The sequence below is a fragment of the Pantherophis guttatus genome, chromosome 1 (genome assembly GCF_059756535.1).
Source record: "Pantherophis guttatus breed Tessera chromosome 1, ASM5975653v1, whole genome shotgun sequence".
Lineage (NCBI taxonomy): Eukaryota > Metazoa > Chordata > Lepidosauria > Squamata > Colubridae > Pantherophis > Pantherophis guttatus.
The window spans coordinates 204,619,767-204,640,791 of NC_142063.1; the positions used below are offsets into that span (position 1 = coordinate 204,619,767).

The 21,025-nt window shown below is 37.6% G+C and overlaps 1 protein-coding gene across 7 annotated transcripts in view; it reads right to left on the reverse strand.

Annotated features, from left to right (window-relative positions):
- KLHL29 (kelch like family member 29) overlaps positions 1-21,025 on the reverse strand; it is a 426,037-nt gene that overhangs the window by 270,426 nt on the left and 134,586 nt on the right. For all 7 annotated transcript variants that reach the window (XM_034432194.3, XM_060689303.2, XM_060689304.2 and 4 more), the window contains one exon: positions 8,909-9,222. In XM_034432194.3, the coding sequence (XP_034288085.1) occupies positions 8,909-9,172 (264 nt within the window). In that variant the 5' untranslated portion in view covers positions 9,173-9,222. The remainder of the gene's footprint in view (positions 1-8,908; positions 9,223-21,025) is intronic.

Sequence of the window (21,025 nt, forward strand, 5' to 3'; positions counted from 1 at the left end):
ATCGGTTTGATATTTGTAATTGAAAGAAAGTCTTAATCTAAAGTCTGAAAATGTATTTTTGCTTAGGTAATTCCTAAAGTTTGTAAAATATTATTGAAAATGTATTTGAAAATACCTATGTTAAGTGAAAGTTAAAGAAAAAGATATATTAGCTTAAATCTAGAGCTTTAAAAAGGATGCATACAACAAGAAAAAAATTATTCTATAACGGTAACTTGGAGGGAGTGATCTAAATTTAGCAATAGTAATAGTATTTAGACTTACAGTATATACCGCTTCATAGTGCTTTACAGCCCTCTCTAAGCGGTTTACAGTGTCAGCATATTGCCCCCAACAATCTGGGTCCTCATTTTACCAACCTCGGAAGGATGGAAGGTTGAGTCAACCTTGAGCCAGTGAAACTCAAACTGCCTAACTTCTGGCAGCCAGCAGTCAGCAGAAGTAGCCTGCAGTTCTGCATTCTAACCATGATTCTAAATTTAATGAGTTAATTGGAGTTAGTTGGAATTTTATTGATCTGAAAGTAAACTAACATATGTATGCTAAGAGGAAGTTAAAAAGATGTATTAGAATGTTTTAATTTTAGAAATATTTTTAAATAAAAGCTTAGTATTTTAAAATGGATGAAAAAATATATTTCCCTTTAAGGTTAAAGAATCTGAAAGAATACAGTGAACTTTGTTAATATAAATGGTGGTAGTTTATAAAGATTATCAAGTGCAAATAGAAAGATATACTATTTCAACAGCAAGGAAGATAAAGCAGTAATGATTAAACTGATTGTTCTATTCAAAGAGGAGAATATGTTTATGTTTTTTATTTGGATATGATTTCTGGATTTTGTGCTTGTGATGAAAAAAATGAAAGTCTGACTTTGGTTTTGCTGTTTAGATAGATTTGTTGTTATAGAAATGGCTAGTTATATATGAATGTGTAAAAGCAAAAAGTTGAGGTTATAATGTTGGTATCTTGTACTGTGCTAAAAAGAATTGGAAGTCAACACCTTTTTCTTTTCTCCCTTGTATCTCATATTTTCTTTTCCCCCTTTTCCCCCCTTAATTTTTAAAAATATTTTATACAGGATGTATTTTACAGTATATAAATAACATAAGAACCAAACAGTATCTTAACTGCCGTAACTTGAACATATTCTGATTTTGGCCAATTGATGCTGCAGTGTTTGGAAAACACAGTAAATGATACCATAAATAACAATCTATGACTGCTTTGGACAGTATGATGTAATATCATCTTGGAGATGGAAGGAGTCATTTAAACCTCTGCAAAAAAATTAAAATATCCATGGCACAAGTTTTCCAAGATGGAAAGAAGGAACAACCAAGGCCCAGGTAGATAGCCTCTGACTGGGAACAAGGCCTTTTCATTTTTAACAAACTCCATCCTGTACTTGTGTTCTTTGGAACTTTAAACATTTCTCAGTCAATCATTATTGAAGTCCTTCTTTCACGCCATGGAGTTTTAAATAATACATTGGGGTTTGAGGCTTATTGTAGCCTACAGAGAGAAAGGACAGGAAACCTCTGGCTAATAACTACAGGTAGCTAGCGAGCTAATTTATTTATTTGATTTATAACCTACCTTTGCTTCAGGAACTCAATCTGAAGTTGTTTTTTTTTTTTTTATCTTATCTGCTAGAACACAGCTATGTTTGTCTTGCTATGTTTTGAAGATGGGAGGGTGAGAATTGTGGGTGAAAGGTGAAGAGAAGACAAAGAGAGAAATACCCTGGAAACTTTTGCCTCCTAAATTGTCTAGACAATCCAATAGCTTTGGCTGAAATCAGAGTCCAAATCATCTTGAAGGAGGTATAGGGTGAGTTTTCCAAAACAGACTACATCACAAAAGGATAGTCAAGTTTTGTAGGATATGAAAAACAGGAGACCTAAATGTAACGCACACACACATATATACTAACAATGCATTAGTTAGTATATATAATTTTTATTTATATATAAATTTTAAATAAAAAGCTAAAGGCTAACATAGACTAATATAAAGTAAGAAATAAAAAAGTTCAAGAAAAGAAAAAAAAGGGAAGAAAAATAGAAAAGAAAGAAAAACCTGGGGCTTTCAAAAATGCTCAGGTCGAAATCTGTCCTGATTCTGTTCAATATTTAATTCCTCCTCTTCCATTTTGAGCCATAGAAATGTACCCACCAGCCATGCAGAGGCAGGAGTTCTATGAGGAGAGATAATTTTATCTGCATTTTTTTGCGGTGATACAGTAGCTTTTTCATTCTAAGTCACATGAGTGAAAGTGAGAGAAATAACATGCACAAAAGACGCTGCATTCTTTAAAAAGAGGACTAGGTAGGCCAAAGGTGGATATTTCCTCTCAAAATACTTATTTTGTGCTTGGTGGAGTTAAAGCAGCAGCCCTCGCCTTTATGTGTGGAGAAGGCCAATCAGACAACTCAACTCTGCTGGGATCCTGCTGGCCAATTTAATCTCCATTGACATGGACAACATGAATATCCCCGAGCAGCAAAAAAAAAAAAAAAGGAAAATCCTAACAACAATTGATTCAAGTGACAACTTCTATTGGTTGCCTTCCTTCCCCCCCCCCCTTTTCTTGGTGCTACTTGAAAACCCTGACTCTCTCTCAAAGGAAGGAATGTAATGTTAAAATATGTTAATTTTGTTAACAAAAGAAGCCTTGGTTTTAAAATTTAATTACATAAAATTATATCACAAAATCCCTTTGTTAAAGTAATGCCAAGAAAAAAAACACCCTATCTTCTCTCAAACTTGAATAACTTTAATTAAATATTATTAGAAATATAAAACTTGAAAAATATATCCTGAAGTTTAAATGTTCCAGATAAAGGATTTTTCCAATGATAAGTGTGAAACCAAAGAAAGGATTGTATAGATCCTTATATCAGAAAAAAACAACATATCAAGAAGACTCCCAAGATCAGTAATATTAAAATTTCCTTGTTATAATATCATGCACACAAACATTGCCCTGAGCTGTTTGTCCTTTCATACAAGCAATGTAATCATGAGGTTTGATCAACGTATCTAGAATTGATTTGTGTAACTATTGGGCTGAAATACATGATCAGCTATCCCTTTTAAAACATTTTCATTTCATTTTTTATATGAACATTTAATCACAATATAGTGATGACTTAATCTTCTGTGGAAAGCTGTTTTAAAAATTAGTTACAGTAAAACTTCAATTTAACTGACCCTCAGGATGAAAGGGTTTTCATTAAAGCCAAAAATCCGCTAAATCAGAATCATATAACTCATATAATTTATATCATCTGCACAACTGACATTTGCCATGTCATCTGCACTAATTTGCATCATTTAAATAATTATCTAAAGGACATAAATATCAATTGATGAAATGATGTAAATATATCAAATAAAATAAAAATAAATAAAAAGTGTATTGTCTGGGTAGATTCAGAAATAGCCTTGTTTCTGCTGCTTGGATGTTAAGCCCAAAGGAAAATGTCCCGAAGAATCTAGGTGTTATTATATTACCCACAGAAATATTGTTTTCAGAATAATTATTTGATCAATATTTTCCTTTTGAAAACAAAGGCTGCTCAGTAGTTTCAAACATCTGGAGCAATGATAGATTAACAGCAGCCAACAAGTGGACTCCATAATATCCAGGAGTTGAGGTCAAGACAAATGAATCCATTGTGCTGGCTTCAGAAGCTTGCCTTCTAGTCTTCTCCAATCAAAACATAGTTAAACAGCAATTTCAAAAAAAATTGCAGCTTAGTTGAAATGTTATTTCAGTTTCTCTGTTAGCAAATGAAAATTGTTGCATTATACTGAAGCATTTTTTAAAGGACAGTACCCTTATAAATCATTGTTGAAGTGTTTTCCTCTCATCAATTTATTTGTTTAATATGTGTGGTAGAAACAGTGTGGAAGGAAACATAGTTAAAAGAATCAAGCTTGGCTTCCTTTAAATAAATTTATTGTTGCCACCCCCTTACACATCTGTTTCATTTGGCACTTACAAATCATTAAAAGGCTCTAGGAAAGCTTTTTGTTTATATTATAAAGTGAAAACCAGAAGTGCATGTATTCCCATTCAACTATAACAAACATTTCCACAAAATCTGCTGGTCTGCCTTTTACTCTCAAAATATATTTTTAAACATCTTAGCTATTCTGTAAACTTGACATAAAGAAAAAAAGAACCTTAAATGTATTTGTTTGTCCTGCACATCCTGTCAGTGTTGGAGTTTGGTATTTTCCACAAAAGGGGATTGAATTGCACAGCTGCTCCCAAATAGTTTATTACTTACTTATCAGTATCCTAACTAAAGAGGACTCGGATGATAGAAACAGGGAAAAGAGTAAAGATTAGAGAACAATTATTCCCAATAAAATAATAGTATAAATATTTATATCATCTGCCTATCCTAGATCCTTGAGAAGAACTTGATAGGCTGAAAAAAAAAGCCAAATCCAGTCTGAAGATCTGACTGACTGTGTGACGAATTTTTATATCAAAAGGGCCTAGTATTTAGGTTGATGTTGATTGATGGAAGTATCTGTGTGTGGTTTTTTTTGGGGGGGGGGGAAACTTCCCCAAAATATAGTCATGTCTTGAGACTCGTTTCTTTATACTGTTGCTTAGCTAGCTGGTAGCACTGAATTATGTCTGGTATTCCAGGAGAACTTCTGTGAAGCAACATCTTTGCTCTCATTGGGCGCATTGACTTCAGAGTATTCTTTAATCCCATCCAGATAGATAGAAAGACCACAGCTGCAATATAAGGATATCTGCAAGAGGGACCTAAAGGCCCTGGGAATGGACATTAACAACTGGGAAACCTTGACCTCCGATCGCTCAGCTTGGAGGCTAAAGACACAGCATGGCCTTCTCCAATTCGAAGAGACACTTGTTTGGCAGGCTGAGGCAAAGAGGCAGTCCCGGAACCAGTGAAATCTGGGGGCTGGGCAGGGGACAGAATATATCTGTCCTCAGGTGGAAGGGATTGCCGCTCTCGAATTGGCCTTTTTAGTCACACTAGATGCTGTTTTAGGACCTCTTTCCAGAGCACAATACCATAGTCTCTTGAGACTGAAGGATGCCAATGAGATAGAAAGAAAGAATTCCACAACATGTACAATGTTATAGGCACGAGGGCTTTGGTGAGAAAACTGGAATGTTTATCCTAGAGCAGGGGTGTCAAACTCAAGGGTGGGTCTGGGCTGGAAATAGCAAAGGACTGGCCCGTGATGCCTCTGCCAATGAAAACGGAGCTGGGGGGGGGGGCTGAGCTCTCTTTTCACTGGCAGAGGGCTAGCAAAACAAACTAAAAACAAAACAAAAGGAGAAATATTTCCCCCTTTGCATTTGAGCATGCAAGAAGGGACAGGAAAGAAGAAAGGGAAAGAGGAAAAACAAAGAAAAGGAAGGGAAGATGGGAAGAGAGAAAGGAAGGAAAAATAAGGAAAAAGGGGAAGGAAGAAGAAAGAGAATGAAGAGGAAAGGAAAAAGAAGAAAAGGAAGGAAGGAAGGAAGGAAGGAAGGAAGGAAGGAAGGAAGGAAGGAAGGAAGGAAGGAAGGAAGGAAGGAAGGAAGGAAGGAAGGAAGGATATTATAATGAGAGTGAGGGAGGGTCTCAGGAAAGTCCTGCCTTAGCACTTGGCCACCACAGGTGCCCCTGATATGAGTCACATCAAGCTGGCCACGCCCACCATGGCCATGCCCACACCCCCATCTCTCCCGGCCCTCTGAGGTCAAACACAACCCTGATGTGGTCCTCAATGAAAATGACTTTGACATCCCTGTCCTAGAGGAATTAATGGGGAGGACCTCTTTTGACATTTAACATATAAAAATGCCTATAGAGGAGTTTTTTGCTGAAAAGTGAGCACGATGGTCCACTAGCGAGGAGAACAATTTCTTCGAGGTTATAGCCAACTTCATATTCTATCAGTCAGGAGAAGTCCGATATCAACCGAATGAATTTCAAATAATACTTTTCATATGTTAATAGGCTAAATAACACAGAAACTCATTTTTTGAAGGAGCAGCCCTCCCTTTATTCTGCTCCCTTTATTACCTGAAATTATTTTAACCCTCTTAGGGATGCTGGAACTAATTATCCAATAAGGAGGTCCATAACTGTGAAATATCTATCATCACGCAACGATTATAGGTTAGTGTTTGGTACCTGCTAAAACCTGTGGATTTTTTTTTTATTAATCCAGTTAAAATCCAATTCTACTAAGTGATTGATTTAATGGACTGCGCTTTACTTTCTATAACAAAAAAGACATTATATTGTTCCAGTTTAACAGGTCTCTTGTCAGCTTTTCCTTCCTGTGATATTAACCTATTTTGTATTCTAATTGATATATTGCCCTGGTATTATTTTGTGATGAAATATGGATTGATAAAGACAGGGATATTCATGCACACATGATCAAACAACTCTACAGTGTCTACTGAAAGACTGAATTATGAAGTAGAAACAGGAGGAATTTTGAAATCTCAAGTGGGAAAATTGTGGGAAATATTATCCTAAAAAGGCTAGTGAAAAATAAAAGCAATCTCCAACTGCCAAATAATCTGAAAAACAGATATCTCATAACAAATAGTTTTTAGAGTCAAATACATCATAGACAAAATTATTTTGACAAGTAATCCTCAGTTTATGAACATTTGTTCAGTAACTGTACAAAGTTAATACAGCACTGAAAAAATGGAATTTACAACTGGTCCTTGGAGTTCCAGTTATCACAGTGTCTCCAAGATCACATGACCATGATCTGGGTGTTGAGTGCCCAGCTTGCAATTACATCCAAGCAAGCCATAATAACATGATCATGATTTCTATGGTCAAAGGGTAAACCAGTAGGAAATCAGAATTTATGATGACACAGGGTTCTCATTTAGCAACTCGTACAATCCTTAGGTTATTGAGGAAAACCAAGATTGCTAGAATTGCTAAAAGATGTAGTCACATGATGTCATGCTTCATGAACACATTGCTTAGAGATGGAAATTCAGATCCCAACTGCTGTTGTAAACCGAGGACTATCTTAATCAATAGGGGAGGGGGGGTCATTATAATTAGTTTGATGCAATTAAACTTAATAAATATGCCTAGACTAAGATGTTAAAAAGGGCTGGAAGAACTCAATAGAAAATAATTTCAATACCGTTGTTAATAAACAACATGAATTTGTCTCCATAGACATTACAAGCCAAGATCATCTTTTATTCCTTCATTTTTTTTTATTCTTCACCAGACAAAGCATTTTTATTATTACTATACAGTAGAGATATCTGTAAGAAGCTACAATGACATTGAATTATGTGTACTGTACATAAAAACCTTATCCCACAAATTATGCAATAATGTACTTGAGTCCTGATGCTCCGACGAAGTAGCGCTCTGCCGAAGCGCTAACAGCCGAGGTGGGAAATTTGAAACGGGAGCCTGCAACCAGCCTGGCTGGGAGGCTCAGGGCTGAATTCGGCTGTAGGCACCAGGACCGGGCATGAACTCTTCGTGCTGCCGGGGAGGCACGTCCAAGGGGAGGCCTGCTCCCCGCCGCCAAGCGGCCCTCAGCGGCCTTGGGCCGAAGCCCAACTCGCTGGAAGCTCCGTTAGGGAGTTAAGTTTAAGGAGCTGAAGCCAAAAGAGGCTAACGAGGTAAAGGAAGGCAGAATATACGTAATTAAGGTTTAAGCAGCTCAATCAGTGTCCGTACGAAATCGGATCGAGTCTAAAAGCTGGGGAGCCAGAAAGAGAGGAGGAGCTTCTCAGCTTTAGACCCGATCCGTCAGCATCGGAGGAGATTAACCCGTTGGTGACCGGCGGACCCACCGGCAATGAGAAGCTCTTATTTACAAGCCACAAACAGTGGCGATTTGAACTGAATGAAGGTATGCAGTACATTGTTTAAGTAAAAAGAGAAGTCAAGAATGGAATGCTTGGAACAGATGACAGAATCTTACTAAAGTGAGAAAAAAAGATAAAAGTGGGGCAGAGTAATATGCTGGGTAAATAAAGGTATTGAAAAGTTGGAATTTTTTAAAGACTGAGAGATAACAGCATCTCTGACAGCAACTGAATACTAAAAATGTTCTGGATGTTAATTTCCAAGAGAAGCTGCGTTGCTTCTGGAAAAGAAGTAACTTGTACTCATGAGAAATATACTGGGCTTCTGTAAGAATATTTAGTACATCTAAATTATAAACTACTAAAATAGATAATTGTCTGACTCACGTTACTTCATAGTTTATTCAACAAACCGAGTGGGTCATACAAAACAGCAAGCCATAAACCACGATTCACAAAACACGAAGGTTGAGCCAAGCAACTGCAGTGTTGCTTAGTGTTATGAGAGACCCCAGCTAATAATTACAATGTGCTACATATATAACAGAACGAAGATCACCATTACCAGTACTTTAAATAATTCTGTAGTACAATAGTGTATGTGTGTGTGTGTGTATATATATATATATATATATATATATATATATATATATATATATATATATATATATATATATATATATATATATATATATATATATGTAGTAAACAACTAAACATACAGATACCAATGGCAATGGTAAGCATCTTCTAATGCCGCTCCAGAAAACTGCAATGAAAAATTATCAACATTGCAGTAATATGCTCAGAATTTCATAGTAGGGTTAATTTGGGCTGGTTTTGAGTATCTTCACAATACCACACCATCACAATGTAAGAGTTGTCTATGGACATCTAGGCAATTGAGCACCATAAACTAATATGAGAGCAGAATCCCAGTGCAGACTGCCATCAACAGGCAAGTCAACTGAAAGCAAAAATTCGTACCCTCTAAAAAGTTTTAACTCGTTATCGATTTTTAAAAAAGAGCACAAAGAAGCTGCTTCTTACTTTGGTTGTTGAGGCTGCAGAATTACTGGCTGCAAGGGTAGTTATCACATCGCTGTTCACAGTAGTGCAAGCCCCTGTGGCCGGCGCATGCAATCTGGATGGGACAATTGGTACAGGCAGAAGACCTGGCCTATTGTTGCTATTGCTGTTTACTGTGCTGTTACAGTTACTGTTGCTGTTTACATGATTCCCGTTGGCATTCCACTCCCGGCGATCCCATCCTGTGCGATAATCTCTTTCAAACCGGCTGTGGTGCCGTGACATCTCGGCAAAACCAGCAATTGCCGTTTCTCACCAGGGTTTTATCAGATTGCCTATCAAGAACCAAAGCAAAAAACAAAGAAAATTAATAATTTGAACCTCAGGAGAAACACAAACACACATCACAAACATGCCACTAGAGGTAATTTCCTTGTTTTAATTCTTTGACTTGGCAAAGGAAATCTATCATTCCACTGTGAACAGCTTTAAATTGAACTTCTGAAAGCCTTTAGGCAAAAGGCAGGATAGAAACATCAGAATTTATCTCTGGAGGAGAATGGCCTCTAACACATAGAGGAGGTACCACAGTGGCCCAGGGAGACAAACCAGAGACAGACTACAATGAAATACCAGACCACATAAATTGCCATTTCAGGTCTCAGTGACAGATTAGTTTCTGAAAGCAGGATTATGTTTCACTTTCCCTCCCCAAAAACCCTTTTTTGGGTCCTGTATCACAAAAAAAACCAAACAAACATGTTCTATGGTTCTTTGAAAATACTGCATAGGAAAGATGAGTAGAAAATGGATTTGCTACAGAAAATTATTTAGTTTTAAGATGCATAATGAATAGTGCCATACAGTTTTAGAGTATGACTGGATTTCTAAGGGCAGATAAATACTTTTGATTTAATTACTATTTTTCTATATAAATTGCTTCCAATTAAAATATAATTTATTTTGGATTTAAATAAATTTAAATCCAAATTTAAATTTAGGTATTATGAAGGCAAGGTACTCTTTATGTTAAATGTCAATGTCCTTGAGAAAAGCATCTAAGCCTTTTTTTTAAAAATAGAGCCTCCTAGAATGCCCAACAAACGTAATTTGATACAGAATCCCAAGTTGGAAATACATCCAGTATAATGGTTTTCCCTTCAAAATTCCTAAAGGTCAACTTCTTTTCTTGGAGAATCAATTTCTTATCTGCCAAACTCTTAAACTCCCCCTATTAATTTCTCTTTCTATTTTGTAAAGTAATAATATTGTTTTTACAGTCTGCTAATTCAAATTCGTAGGAGGTTTTTTTTTTAAATGTAGTTCATGCCTATGGATTAAACAGAACACTCAAAGTCAACAACAAAACAATCTTATTTTTAATGCATTTTTTAGAAACAAAAATTATACTACAATAATTCCCTCCTCTTTAATACGAAGAATATCAGTCAGAAAATGGGGAAACTTATTTATAAATTTGTAGGCCATCTGATTCCATTGTGAATCTGGGTAGCATGTAACATCAATTTAAAACAATGCAATACAGAACAATATAAAAAACAAACTTGAGAGAAAAATGTCATAACTTCTAAACATGAACATAAAAACAAACTTGAGAGAAAAATGTCATAACCTCTAAACATCACACACTCCATTCTAGCCCAAGGACTGGGGAAAGAGTCAAGTTTTAAGGGGTTATTTCAATAAAGCCAGAGTGAGGGCTGACTGGATCTAGGGGGAAGCTGTTCCAGAAGGGAAATGCTACAATATACAAGGTCTAGTTATTGGATCCTATGAAGTGATACTGCTTAATCAACAGAACCTGGGTGCCATATAGGACATATATGCCCTACAATACAGGTAGATACAGAGGGTTCCTTAAGACAGAAAGACTCTCATATAACCAAGCCCTACGCCAGAGGTCTTCAAACTTGGGAGCTTTAAGACTTGTGGACTTCAACTTGTGGAGTTGAAGTCCACAAGTCTTAAAGCTCCCAAGTTTGGGGACCCCCTGCCTAATGCCATGAAGGGCTTTATAGGGGAAAACAATACCTTGAATTGTACCCAGAAGCTTATTGTGAACCAGAGCAACTGATGAAGCAATGTTGTTACACATTGTTGTTGCTGTCTTCAAAATCTAATGAGAACTCTTTAATTTGAAATTTTCTATAATACAGCACATTTAGTCCGTGGTTTCTACGTACAGATAAAATATTATACCAAAATATACATTCAACAGTTCCTATAAAAATATCTACCATAGCTTGTTATTAGAGGGGAAAAGAAAAATAAAAACCATGGAGAGATATCTGTGCATTTACAGATAAGCATCTACACTGCAGTAAAAGTTGCCTAACTAGATAATTTGACAGGCCCTACTTTGTTTCACATTCCCCGTACAATGGCTGCAGAAAGATTGAAAGCTTTTCTGTAATCAGATCTTATGACAAGGATTGCATCTGCTAAGTGTGAAATACTTTACATCTTCATAGCAAAGCCAGAACCATTTCAGAGAGACATTCAAAAGCAGAAGCATTTTATCTGAAAACATAAAATAAATAACACAGAAGACCATGATACTAAATTCAAACAAAATGTGCTAATGTTAACAGATTTATGGGAATACTTTCATTCTTGGACCACAACAACATATTAAAAACAAAGCACCGTGTTTTTCTCTTGTCAAAAACATGAAAAGGATGCACTACGTGCCAAATGCCTCTCTACGTGCTAAATTATTGATTTTATCTGGATTAACAGAATATCACTTTTAACAAGAAGCCTTTTAAGCTACATACTGCCAAATGCAGAAGTAAAGAAAATATTATAAAGGTGGTATAGGGTTTTTTTCCTCTTTCTTTCTAGGCCTGGGTAGTTGCTTTTTCCTCTCTTTGTTTCTGCTCTTAGTCCAGAATTGTACCACTGAAGCCATTCAGGAGCTTCTACACTATTTCAAATGTTTCATACATTGCTGGGTTATTCATTGATTTCCTCTTCAAACCAGAGTCAGTTCAAAGCTTGGGTTCTGAGCCCTCTGATCTTCTCCCCTCCTCCAAAAAACATATTGATTTGCCCTTATTTCACCATATGCTCTTTTAGTTTTTTATGCTCCTCCGACTTTTCTTTCTGTTTCTAATTATAAGATCCTAGGGTTCTGTCTCCATAAATCTGAAATCAGTTCCCACTTACCCTTCCCTCTGTGAAAGTTTAAATACTTTTTTATTTGACTAACAGGCTAATGTGTGTGGGCTGCACATATCACACTACTCACAGTAAGATCTGTAGTTTTCAGGTTAGAATAGAATAGAATAGAATAGAATAGAATAGAATAGAATAGAATAGAATTCTTTATTGGCCAAGTGTGATTGGACAGACAAGGAATTTGTCTTGGTGCATATGCTCTCGGAGTACATAAAAGAAAAAATGCATTTGTCAAGAATCATAAGGTACAACACTTAACGATAGTCATAGGGAAACAGTCAATATAAATCTTAAGGATACTAGCAACAAGGTTACAGTCATACAGTCATAAGTGGGAAGAGATGGGTGATAGGAACGATGAGAAGATTAATAGTAATGCAGATTTAGTAATTAGTTTGACAGTGTTGAGGGAATTATTTGTTTAGCAGAGTGATGGCGTTCGGGAAAAAACTGTTCTTGTGTCTAGTTGTTCTGGTGTGCAGTACTCTATAGCGTCATTTTGAGGGTAGGAGTTGAAGAAGTTTATGTCCAGGATGCGAGGGGTCTGTAAATATTTTCACAGCCCTCTTTTTGACTCATGCAGTATACAGATCCTCAATGGAATGGGCGTTGGCCCTACCTGACACACCCCTTCTCTGAATAGTCCCAGGAGTGGCCAAGGATAGGTTGATTTGTCTGTTTCCTGTTGAGACCAAGCTATTTCTTTTGAGCCACACCCCCGTCCTCCTCCTCTCTGCCCCAGTTTCGGCTTGGTTTTAACTGAGACTCAGTTATGCAGGAAGAACATTCTTTATTGTGCCTTTTTAATGATAGTTCTAATGTTAGGTGTTCATTTCAAGTCCTTGGAGATAATAGAACCTAGAAACTTGAAGGTCTCTACCATTGATACTATGTTGCCTAATATTGTAAGAGGCGGTAGAATAAGAGAGCTTCCTCTAAAATCTGTTATCATCTCTATGGTTTTTAAGAATGTTCATCTCCAGATTGTTCTGGCTGCACCACAGGACCAGTTGATCTACCACCTGTCTATATGCAGACTCATCAACTTCTCAAATGAGACCAATGACTGTGGTATCATCTGCAGTCTTCAGTACTTTAACAGAAGGATCCTTCGAGAAGTAGTCATTAGTATAGAGAGAGAAGAGCAATGGAGAGAGCACACAGTCCTGGGGGGCTCCTGTACTAACTGAACGGGCATTCAATGTGATTTTTCCCTAGCTTCACCTGCTGCTTCCTAGTCTTTAGAAAGCTTATGATCCATCTACAAGTGTGGCCAGGCACAGCTAGCTGAGTCAGTTTAGAGAGGAGGATTTCAGGAAGGATGGTGGTGAATGCAGAGCTGAAATCTACAAAAAGGACCCTTACATAGTTCATTTGGGGATTTGAGATGTTGTAAGATGTCTTGAATGCCCAAAGGACTATGCAAGGGTCCTTTTGATTTTGGTTAATAAGTTCAATATTAGGAAGGATGCCTATAGAACATAATACAGAGATATTCAGACCTGCAGGCGCATCATTTGATTATCTATAGTTAATATATAATATATAGTTGCTGATTCACATGTGAATTTTGAAAAAAAAAACAAAACCCACTGCATTAGGGAAGATGTCAGGAGATAAGAACATTCACCCAACACTTATGTATGATAGTTCACCTATTGGCTCACCATTTATCAGGAAATGAAAATGGGTATGTTAACTAGAAAAAAACATGTGACAATTCTCTCTCTCTCTCTCTCTCTCTCTCTCTCTCCCTCCTTTCTCCCTCCTTTCTCCCTCCTTTCTCCCTCTCTCACACACACACCCCTAGTCTCCATTTCTGCAGCCTAGAAAGTTTCCACAAAATATTTCGTGTGGCTGTTTTTCCTAATACTGTTTTATGACAGTATTTAGCAGTTAATTTAGCAACCAATTATGTAACAATGCATTTTACGAACAATACATTTTATGAATATAATTTTTCATAATGTACATACATAATGTACTACAGAGTACATTCTTATACACATTAGGGATCAAGTGATTCCTGACCATTCCTAGGAATTTCAGACAGCAAGATCGTGAGTGGGAACCTTTTAAAAGGGCGGCTTGCTTTTAGCAGCTACTTGTCGGCCCGTGGGAGCTCAGATTTCATCAGCGGGAGCGATCTAGGGCTCCTCAAATTAAGCAGCAGAGCCAAGGAAAGTGTGCACGGCCCCACCTTACATCAGATGCCAGCCTCTTTGGTTGGAGGGCCCATCTTCAAGGCCACATGGCTCGGGGCCATTGGACTTCCCCCTCCCTTCACTAAACTGGGCGTGGGTGTGGCCAGTGTGTGATGCATCTGGCCTGTGGGACATGAGTTTGACAGCCCTGGTTTAGCACATGTAGGAATCCAGCAGGAATTCTGTTTTTTTCAAGAAATCATGATTAAAACAAGCCATAACTTTCTGAAAAGAGTTTAAACTATAGAAGACTAGATAATGGGCACAGGACCATCCAGGAAACAGCACTGCATGGATTTTTCTTCTGCTAAGTATTTCAGGAATACAATTTTAAGAGGATTTGGGGAAGATGAGTGAAATACAAGGCATAGGTGAAACAGGTAATATCTACTCAAAAGCAGATGGCATTTTTTTAGCAGTCAACATCCTGTCTTCTGAGAGTTTCCTCTGGAAGCATTTGAAAGCTCTGGCTATCTATTACCAAGGCCTTGAGAGAGAAGGGGATCTACAGAAGACCCTGGTATTTCTCTGGTGGGCTCAACACTATCCTGTACTTAAGATGAAAGGAACTGCTCATGGCATCAGTAAATCTATTCAGACAGCATTTTGTTAAACCACATTAACCAGTAGGTTGTAACCGCCAGCCCAAAAGCATGGTCAGGAAATATTTCCTTAGTATTTCTGCACATCCATAAATATTTGTTATATTGATTGATAAATTAAGCCCTACCTGCCCATGGCAATTTGGCCTAGATTTCAGCTGCACTGAGGATACTTCTGAGTGCTCAGCCAATACCACAAGCACACAGGCAGATTGGCTCTTGTTTGCTTTCACTTTGTAGTCTTTTAGTGGATTACAACTATTTTTATCAAACACTGTTTTTTTCTGATTTTTTTTAAAGAACCAAAATCTCTCTTGTTTCAACTTCTGCCTTGATCTCCATCCTCCGTATGTTCCTCAAAAAGGCAACAAATGCACTCATTTTCTTCTAAAGATTTGTCAAACCATAAATGTATCCTTGCTGGATCAGATCTAAAGTTTATCTGGTCAGCCAGAAGTTTTCAGGAAGCTCACAAGCCAGACATGAAGAAAATGCCTACAGCCTTTTGTTCTGCCCAAACAATAGGAGGTACGCTTTTGTTTTCAGAGATATGCTGCTTTTGAACACAGGCGCTCAGTAGGCTAACAAAAAAACAGAGAAAAATCTCCCCAAAGCAGAACACAGTTTAGGCTGTATATTATTTTTAATAATTAAATTTCAGTTGCAGAAAAACATTATTTTTTTCTTATGGGCTGTAAACATGTACAGGTGTTATTTTAGGACAATTTTGACAAAGGATACTGTATTATTTTTCCTCTGCAAAGAAAATTCTATAAAACCAAGGAAAAATGTATGACCATTTTTTTCTCAATGTTTAACATTTTAAAGCAGTTCAATTCTCTGGATAGTATACAAAATTCTGAAACACAATAGTCGGGAAAATAAAGGAAAGCTGCCTAGTCACCATTTTAAAAATGTATTTTGTGATACAAGTTAAGCCAATGACAATCCAAGTACAAAAGCAAGGTAACATCTGCAATAATGTATCATTGAACCAAAGTAAAGCAAGATGCTTTAGGAAAACACACAATCCTCAAGAGATCCCACCACTTCCTTGAGAACTGTACAAGATTGTGCAGTTGTCATTTCATGGTGAATCTGTGGTCAAAAAATAAAACAAAATTAAGAAGCAAGGAGGGGAAAAATTAAAAAGTAACATTTCCTCTTTGAGCTTGACTCTTGGTGACTTCATGGACCCATTCCTGTAGTTCTTTTGGCATCCCTACAGAAGAGTTTTACCATTGCTAGTCCCGGAATGTTTTCCTCTAGTCTCGTCTCCTACCAATTCCCAACCAAGCCTGACTCTGCTTAGCTTCAGAGACTACCCCCGGCCAGGCAGATGCTAACACCTGAGGAGATATAAGGGAGACAGATGGGATAATGTTCCCTGGACTTGACCTTTTATTTAAACCCCTCCAAATCCCCAAAGAGTGTGTGTGTGGGGGGGGAGGGGACAAACTGACATTCCTGTCTGCAAGTTCTCCATATCTTTGCTATGTAATTTCTCCATCAGTTATAAATGCATACAAATTGAAACAGTTTTCCATAAACATTTTTTTCCTAATGTACCTGATTTCCTAATATGAAATTGTCAGCTCAGTTTTGACAAATGCAGGTAGTTTTGAAAGCACTTTAACCTATTTTAATGCGTTTGTGGCATACAATTTTCCCCAATATATAAAAACATGGTTTTGCCTTTTCATAACGTGTATATTTTAACACCTTCTTATCGATTAATTATATTGCAACATTAAGAAAACTACAAGTATTGGAATATAACTATTTTCCCTCCATATTTTAGCCGTGAAGTGCAAGTTGAATATTTTCCCACTAAAATGAAACAAAACTCCCCCAATCAAATGGAGCAGTTCAGTGGCACTTTAGTGGTACCTCATCCAATTCACTGTCATGCCCAAGCATTATTTTCTCAAGTGTCTTATCCATATTAAATGGACATGTTAATTCTATTTGGGTTTAATTCTATTTGGGTTCTATTTGTGTTTTGAATCAGACTTCACATTGAATGTATATCACTGTACAGCTAGTCCTTGAATTATGATCACAATTGAGCCCAGCATTTCTGTTGCTAAGCAAGGCATGATGAGCATACATGTTAAACTGACAAGCTTCGATCAATTAAAAAAAAAAAATTCTGCATGTACATCCAGTTGCTATATATAACTGAATCATGCCTCATTTTCTGTCACAGTTAAACAAATCATTGTAGTTGTTAAGTGAATCATGTGGTCGTTACGTGAACCTGGCTTCCTCCATTGACTTTCCTTGCTAGAAATCACCTGGGAAGGCTACAAATGGTGATTACATGATCTCAGGACAGTGCAACTGTCATAAATAGAATATAAATATATAATATAGGAAATACTAATGCTCTGATGGTCATTTCGAAAAATCCTTTCTTAGTGAGCACTTAGAAGCCAAGAGGAACATACATGGCAAATTTCAAGTTTGTAGGCTTTACGGTTCTGGAGATTTTGTGATTAATGCGTGAGTGGTTTTCGTTTTTTATATATATATATATATATATATATATATATATATATATATATATATATATATATATAATGGAATATATAGATATAGAGATAGATAGATAGATGAATGGAATGGGAATGGGAATGGGAATGGGAATAGAATAGAATAGAATAGAATAGAATAGAATAGAATAGAATAGAATAGAATAGAATAGAATAGAATAGGAATAGGAATAGGAATAGGAATAGGAATAGATTACAATAACAGAGTTGGAAGGGACCTAGGAGGTCCTTTAGTCCAACTCCTTGCTCAGGCAGGAGACCCTATACAGTTTTAGATAAATGGTGTCTATTCTCTTCTTAAAAAGTTCCAGTGTTGGAGCATCCACAACTTCTGGAGGCAAGTCATTCCACTGATTAATTGTTCTAACTGTTAGGAAATTTCTTCTTAGTTCTAGGTTGCTTCTCTCCTTGATTGGTTTCCAAGTTGCCAAGCATCTGAATTTGCATGATCATGGGGATGTTGCAGCAGTCATAAGTTCCTTTTTTCAGTGCCGTTGTAATTTAGAACAGGTTGTAAGTCGAGAACTACCTTTGTACAATGAGTGTGGGATACCTGTCATACATTGGTGAAAGGGAGCAAAAGCAAAACATGTGTGAAGCTGTTATCCAACAACGCCTTATGTCCCTGATTCAAATGTCAGAACACAAATAGGTAATGGAGGCGTTCGCATGACAACATGCATTGTTATATTAGCCTCCCTGGAGTTTGCTGCCCTAGGAGCTGTTGTAATATGGGTCCCCTTAAGCAGAGATATCTGCAGGAACCATTGTTTCCCTCAAAATGATGAAAGCAGCTGTCTACTGTTATGATGCAAGCTCCACCTCTTGCTTGTGTTGCCATGGTGTGACACTGTGTTTGTCATTTTCCCTCCTTTATCTCCCGCCATTAGGTAAACCCTTCAGAAACTTAGCCACCAAATTCTGTACTAATAGGAACTTCCACATCATTTTAAAGGCCTTTACGGTATTTCAGCCAGGAGGTTAGGAGAGACAAATCTTTTAATGAGTCTGCTTTCCCCAAATACTATGCTCTGCAGTTTCTCAGCCCTGTGGTATTCTGTTTGCTTTATTAATAAGAGACCAACTTTCTTTGAGAATATGTGCATCTACGACAAAGGCGGGGGAAATAAATGAAGCATTTAAAAATAAAGATGATTTTTGGCTTGAGGGGATATTCTAATAACAGCAGCGAAGGAAGTTCAGTTTTACATATTAGTTATATACAACAACTGGATATACAAGTAGAATTGTTTTTTATTTATTGAAGCTTGTCAGTTTAACATGTATGCTCATCATGTTTATTCCCGGAGTATATCAATGTGCCTTTTGCTGTTAACTGTACAGATCCAACCGCAGATCATTACCTTTTTATTGATCTTGTTATCCTCTTATTTTTAGTAAAATATGGAAGGAAAAATGGTATTGATTTCATCTGCTAGTTATTTCTGTTTTGACATTAAAGACAATGCCTGAAGAGCATTGTCAACGCCAGCTACCCTAACCAAAAAAAAAAAAAAAAATAGCAGTAACTTAATTGCAAAATTAAGCATTTCTCATCCAACTCCAAAGCACTCCTCCTCTTCTCTTTGCTGAAAGCTCACATGCCTGCTATGCAATTTTTTTAACGCTATTAGGTCAATACGGTTTTAGTTAAGCACAGAGATCAGCATGGCTAATAATCAAGACCTTTTGTTATATCTCTGACACTTTTCCCTGGATGCTGCAATATGGGCACAAATTATATACAAACCAAACTGATATTCTGCTTTATCTCAACTGAGTTATTCTGGGGGCTGTATTCCCTTGTTCCCCAGGCTGCTTTTCAGGGCGGATTAGAGTTCCTGATTCCGGAGGCATAACCTTTTTTACTTTCCAACACCACTCTACCCTTTCTGTTTGCATATATGTACATCAAGACAGAGTGTAATATAGTATGAATTTACAGAGTCCTTCCTATGAAGAAAGAATTCTTTTTATCTGAGCTTCATTACAGCACTGCAACTATAACTGGGGCTGGTACTTTTCTCCCTCCCCCTTTCTCCTTTTGAAACCTCAAACAACACCTCAACTGTCCGCACATTTCCTCTGATCTTGGGAGGCAGCGGCTCTGATGTTCCCCCTCCCTTTCTCCCCCTGCACATGTGTCTAAGTATTTTGGGTGGGGGGCTTATTTTAGCGCATGCGCTCAAAAGCCAAATTGGGCTTATTATCTGGACAGGTTTTAGTTTTGGGGAAACACAGTAGCTAAATCTTAATGGGTAAATTGCATCCAATCCATGATCACTCAAGGCACTGTGTCCACTCAGTACCCCTTTTAAAGATTGACTGCACAATGTCATATAATTTTAAATAATAGCAAAACTTTATTGGTTACATTATATATGCTTGTTCTTTTAACACACATCACACTCATCCACTCTTACCCACAGACTTCTCAACTAGGATGGCAGGCACTAGCCAGAGGGATGTAGCTTCTGGATCCAAAAATCACCCAAAGAGTGGGCAGTCTATAGGACCCCTTTTATGTCCCGTCCTTGCTTTGTCGCTTCTCAAGTCTGATAGTTCTTGATGGGACTTTTCATGTGCTCTGGACTAATTTCTTTTGTCTGGATTCAGGCGTTCCTGTTTTTTTAATGACTTGATTCTTTCTTAACTACCTCCCCTAAGGCAGGGGTGTCAAATTCAAGGCTGCTTAGATCTGGCCAGTGGGGCCGGCCTGGGAATATCAAAGGACTGGCCCGCAATGCCTCTGCCGGCCAAAATGGGCCATGAGGGGGCTACACACAACCCATTTTTGGTCTCCACAGCCTCCTGCAGCACTCTGCCGGCCAAAAATGGGCCATGGGTGGAGCTACGCAAGCCCCCCCTGCTTTCAGCCGGCGGAGTGCCCCCGCAGCCCATTTTGCCTGGCAGAGTGCTACAGGAGGCAGCACCTTCTTCACCTTCTCTTTAGCAGCATCTACCAACCAGAACTAGATATCCTCCAAGATCTGGATGGCTGTTGTTCAGAAGAGCCAAAAACATCTGGCTCTTCACCCAGGTCTTTGATGAGAGAGAGTGAGCCCCCTCATATCACTGAGTGTCATCTTTTATCTTAAATTTTTTACCTGTGATTGATTTAATTGTAATTTTTTTTATTGCTGTGAGTCATCCAGGGTCATTGAGAATTGGGTTGTATATCAATTTTGTAAATTATTACTATTATTAAGTCCTCCTCTAGGGCTTTGTCAGATGTAGTAACAAAGATTGATAGACTGTTGGACAGACAGTTTTTAGAGACATCTGGAGAAATTGTCAGTTCATTTATGCTCTGCTCCTATACAAAAGAGTCAAGCCTCATAACAGCTGGGGTCTCTACATGTCTTTAATCTCTACATTATGGAATTAAGACTATTTGTGCCAGAAAGTAAATCTCCCTTTGTTTGGAATAGCTGTTTTGAATGCAAAGGGAAAAATGCATCTTGAGCCTGTGTCAAACGCCCACCATGGCCATGCCACCCCGGCTGTGCCCCCCTCCCCCAGGTCCTCCGAGGTCAAACACAACCCTGATGCAGCCCTCAATGGAATCAAGTTTGA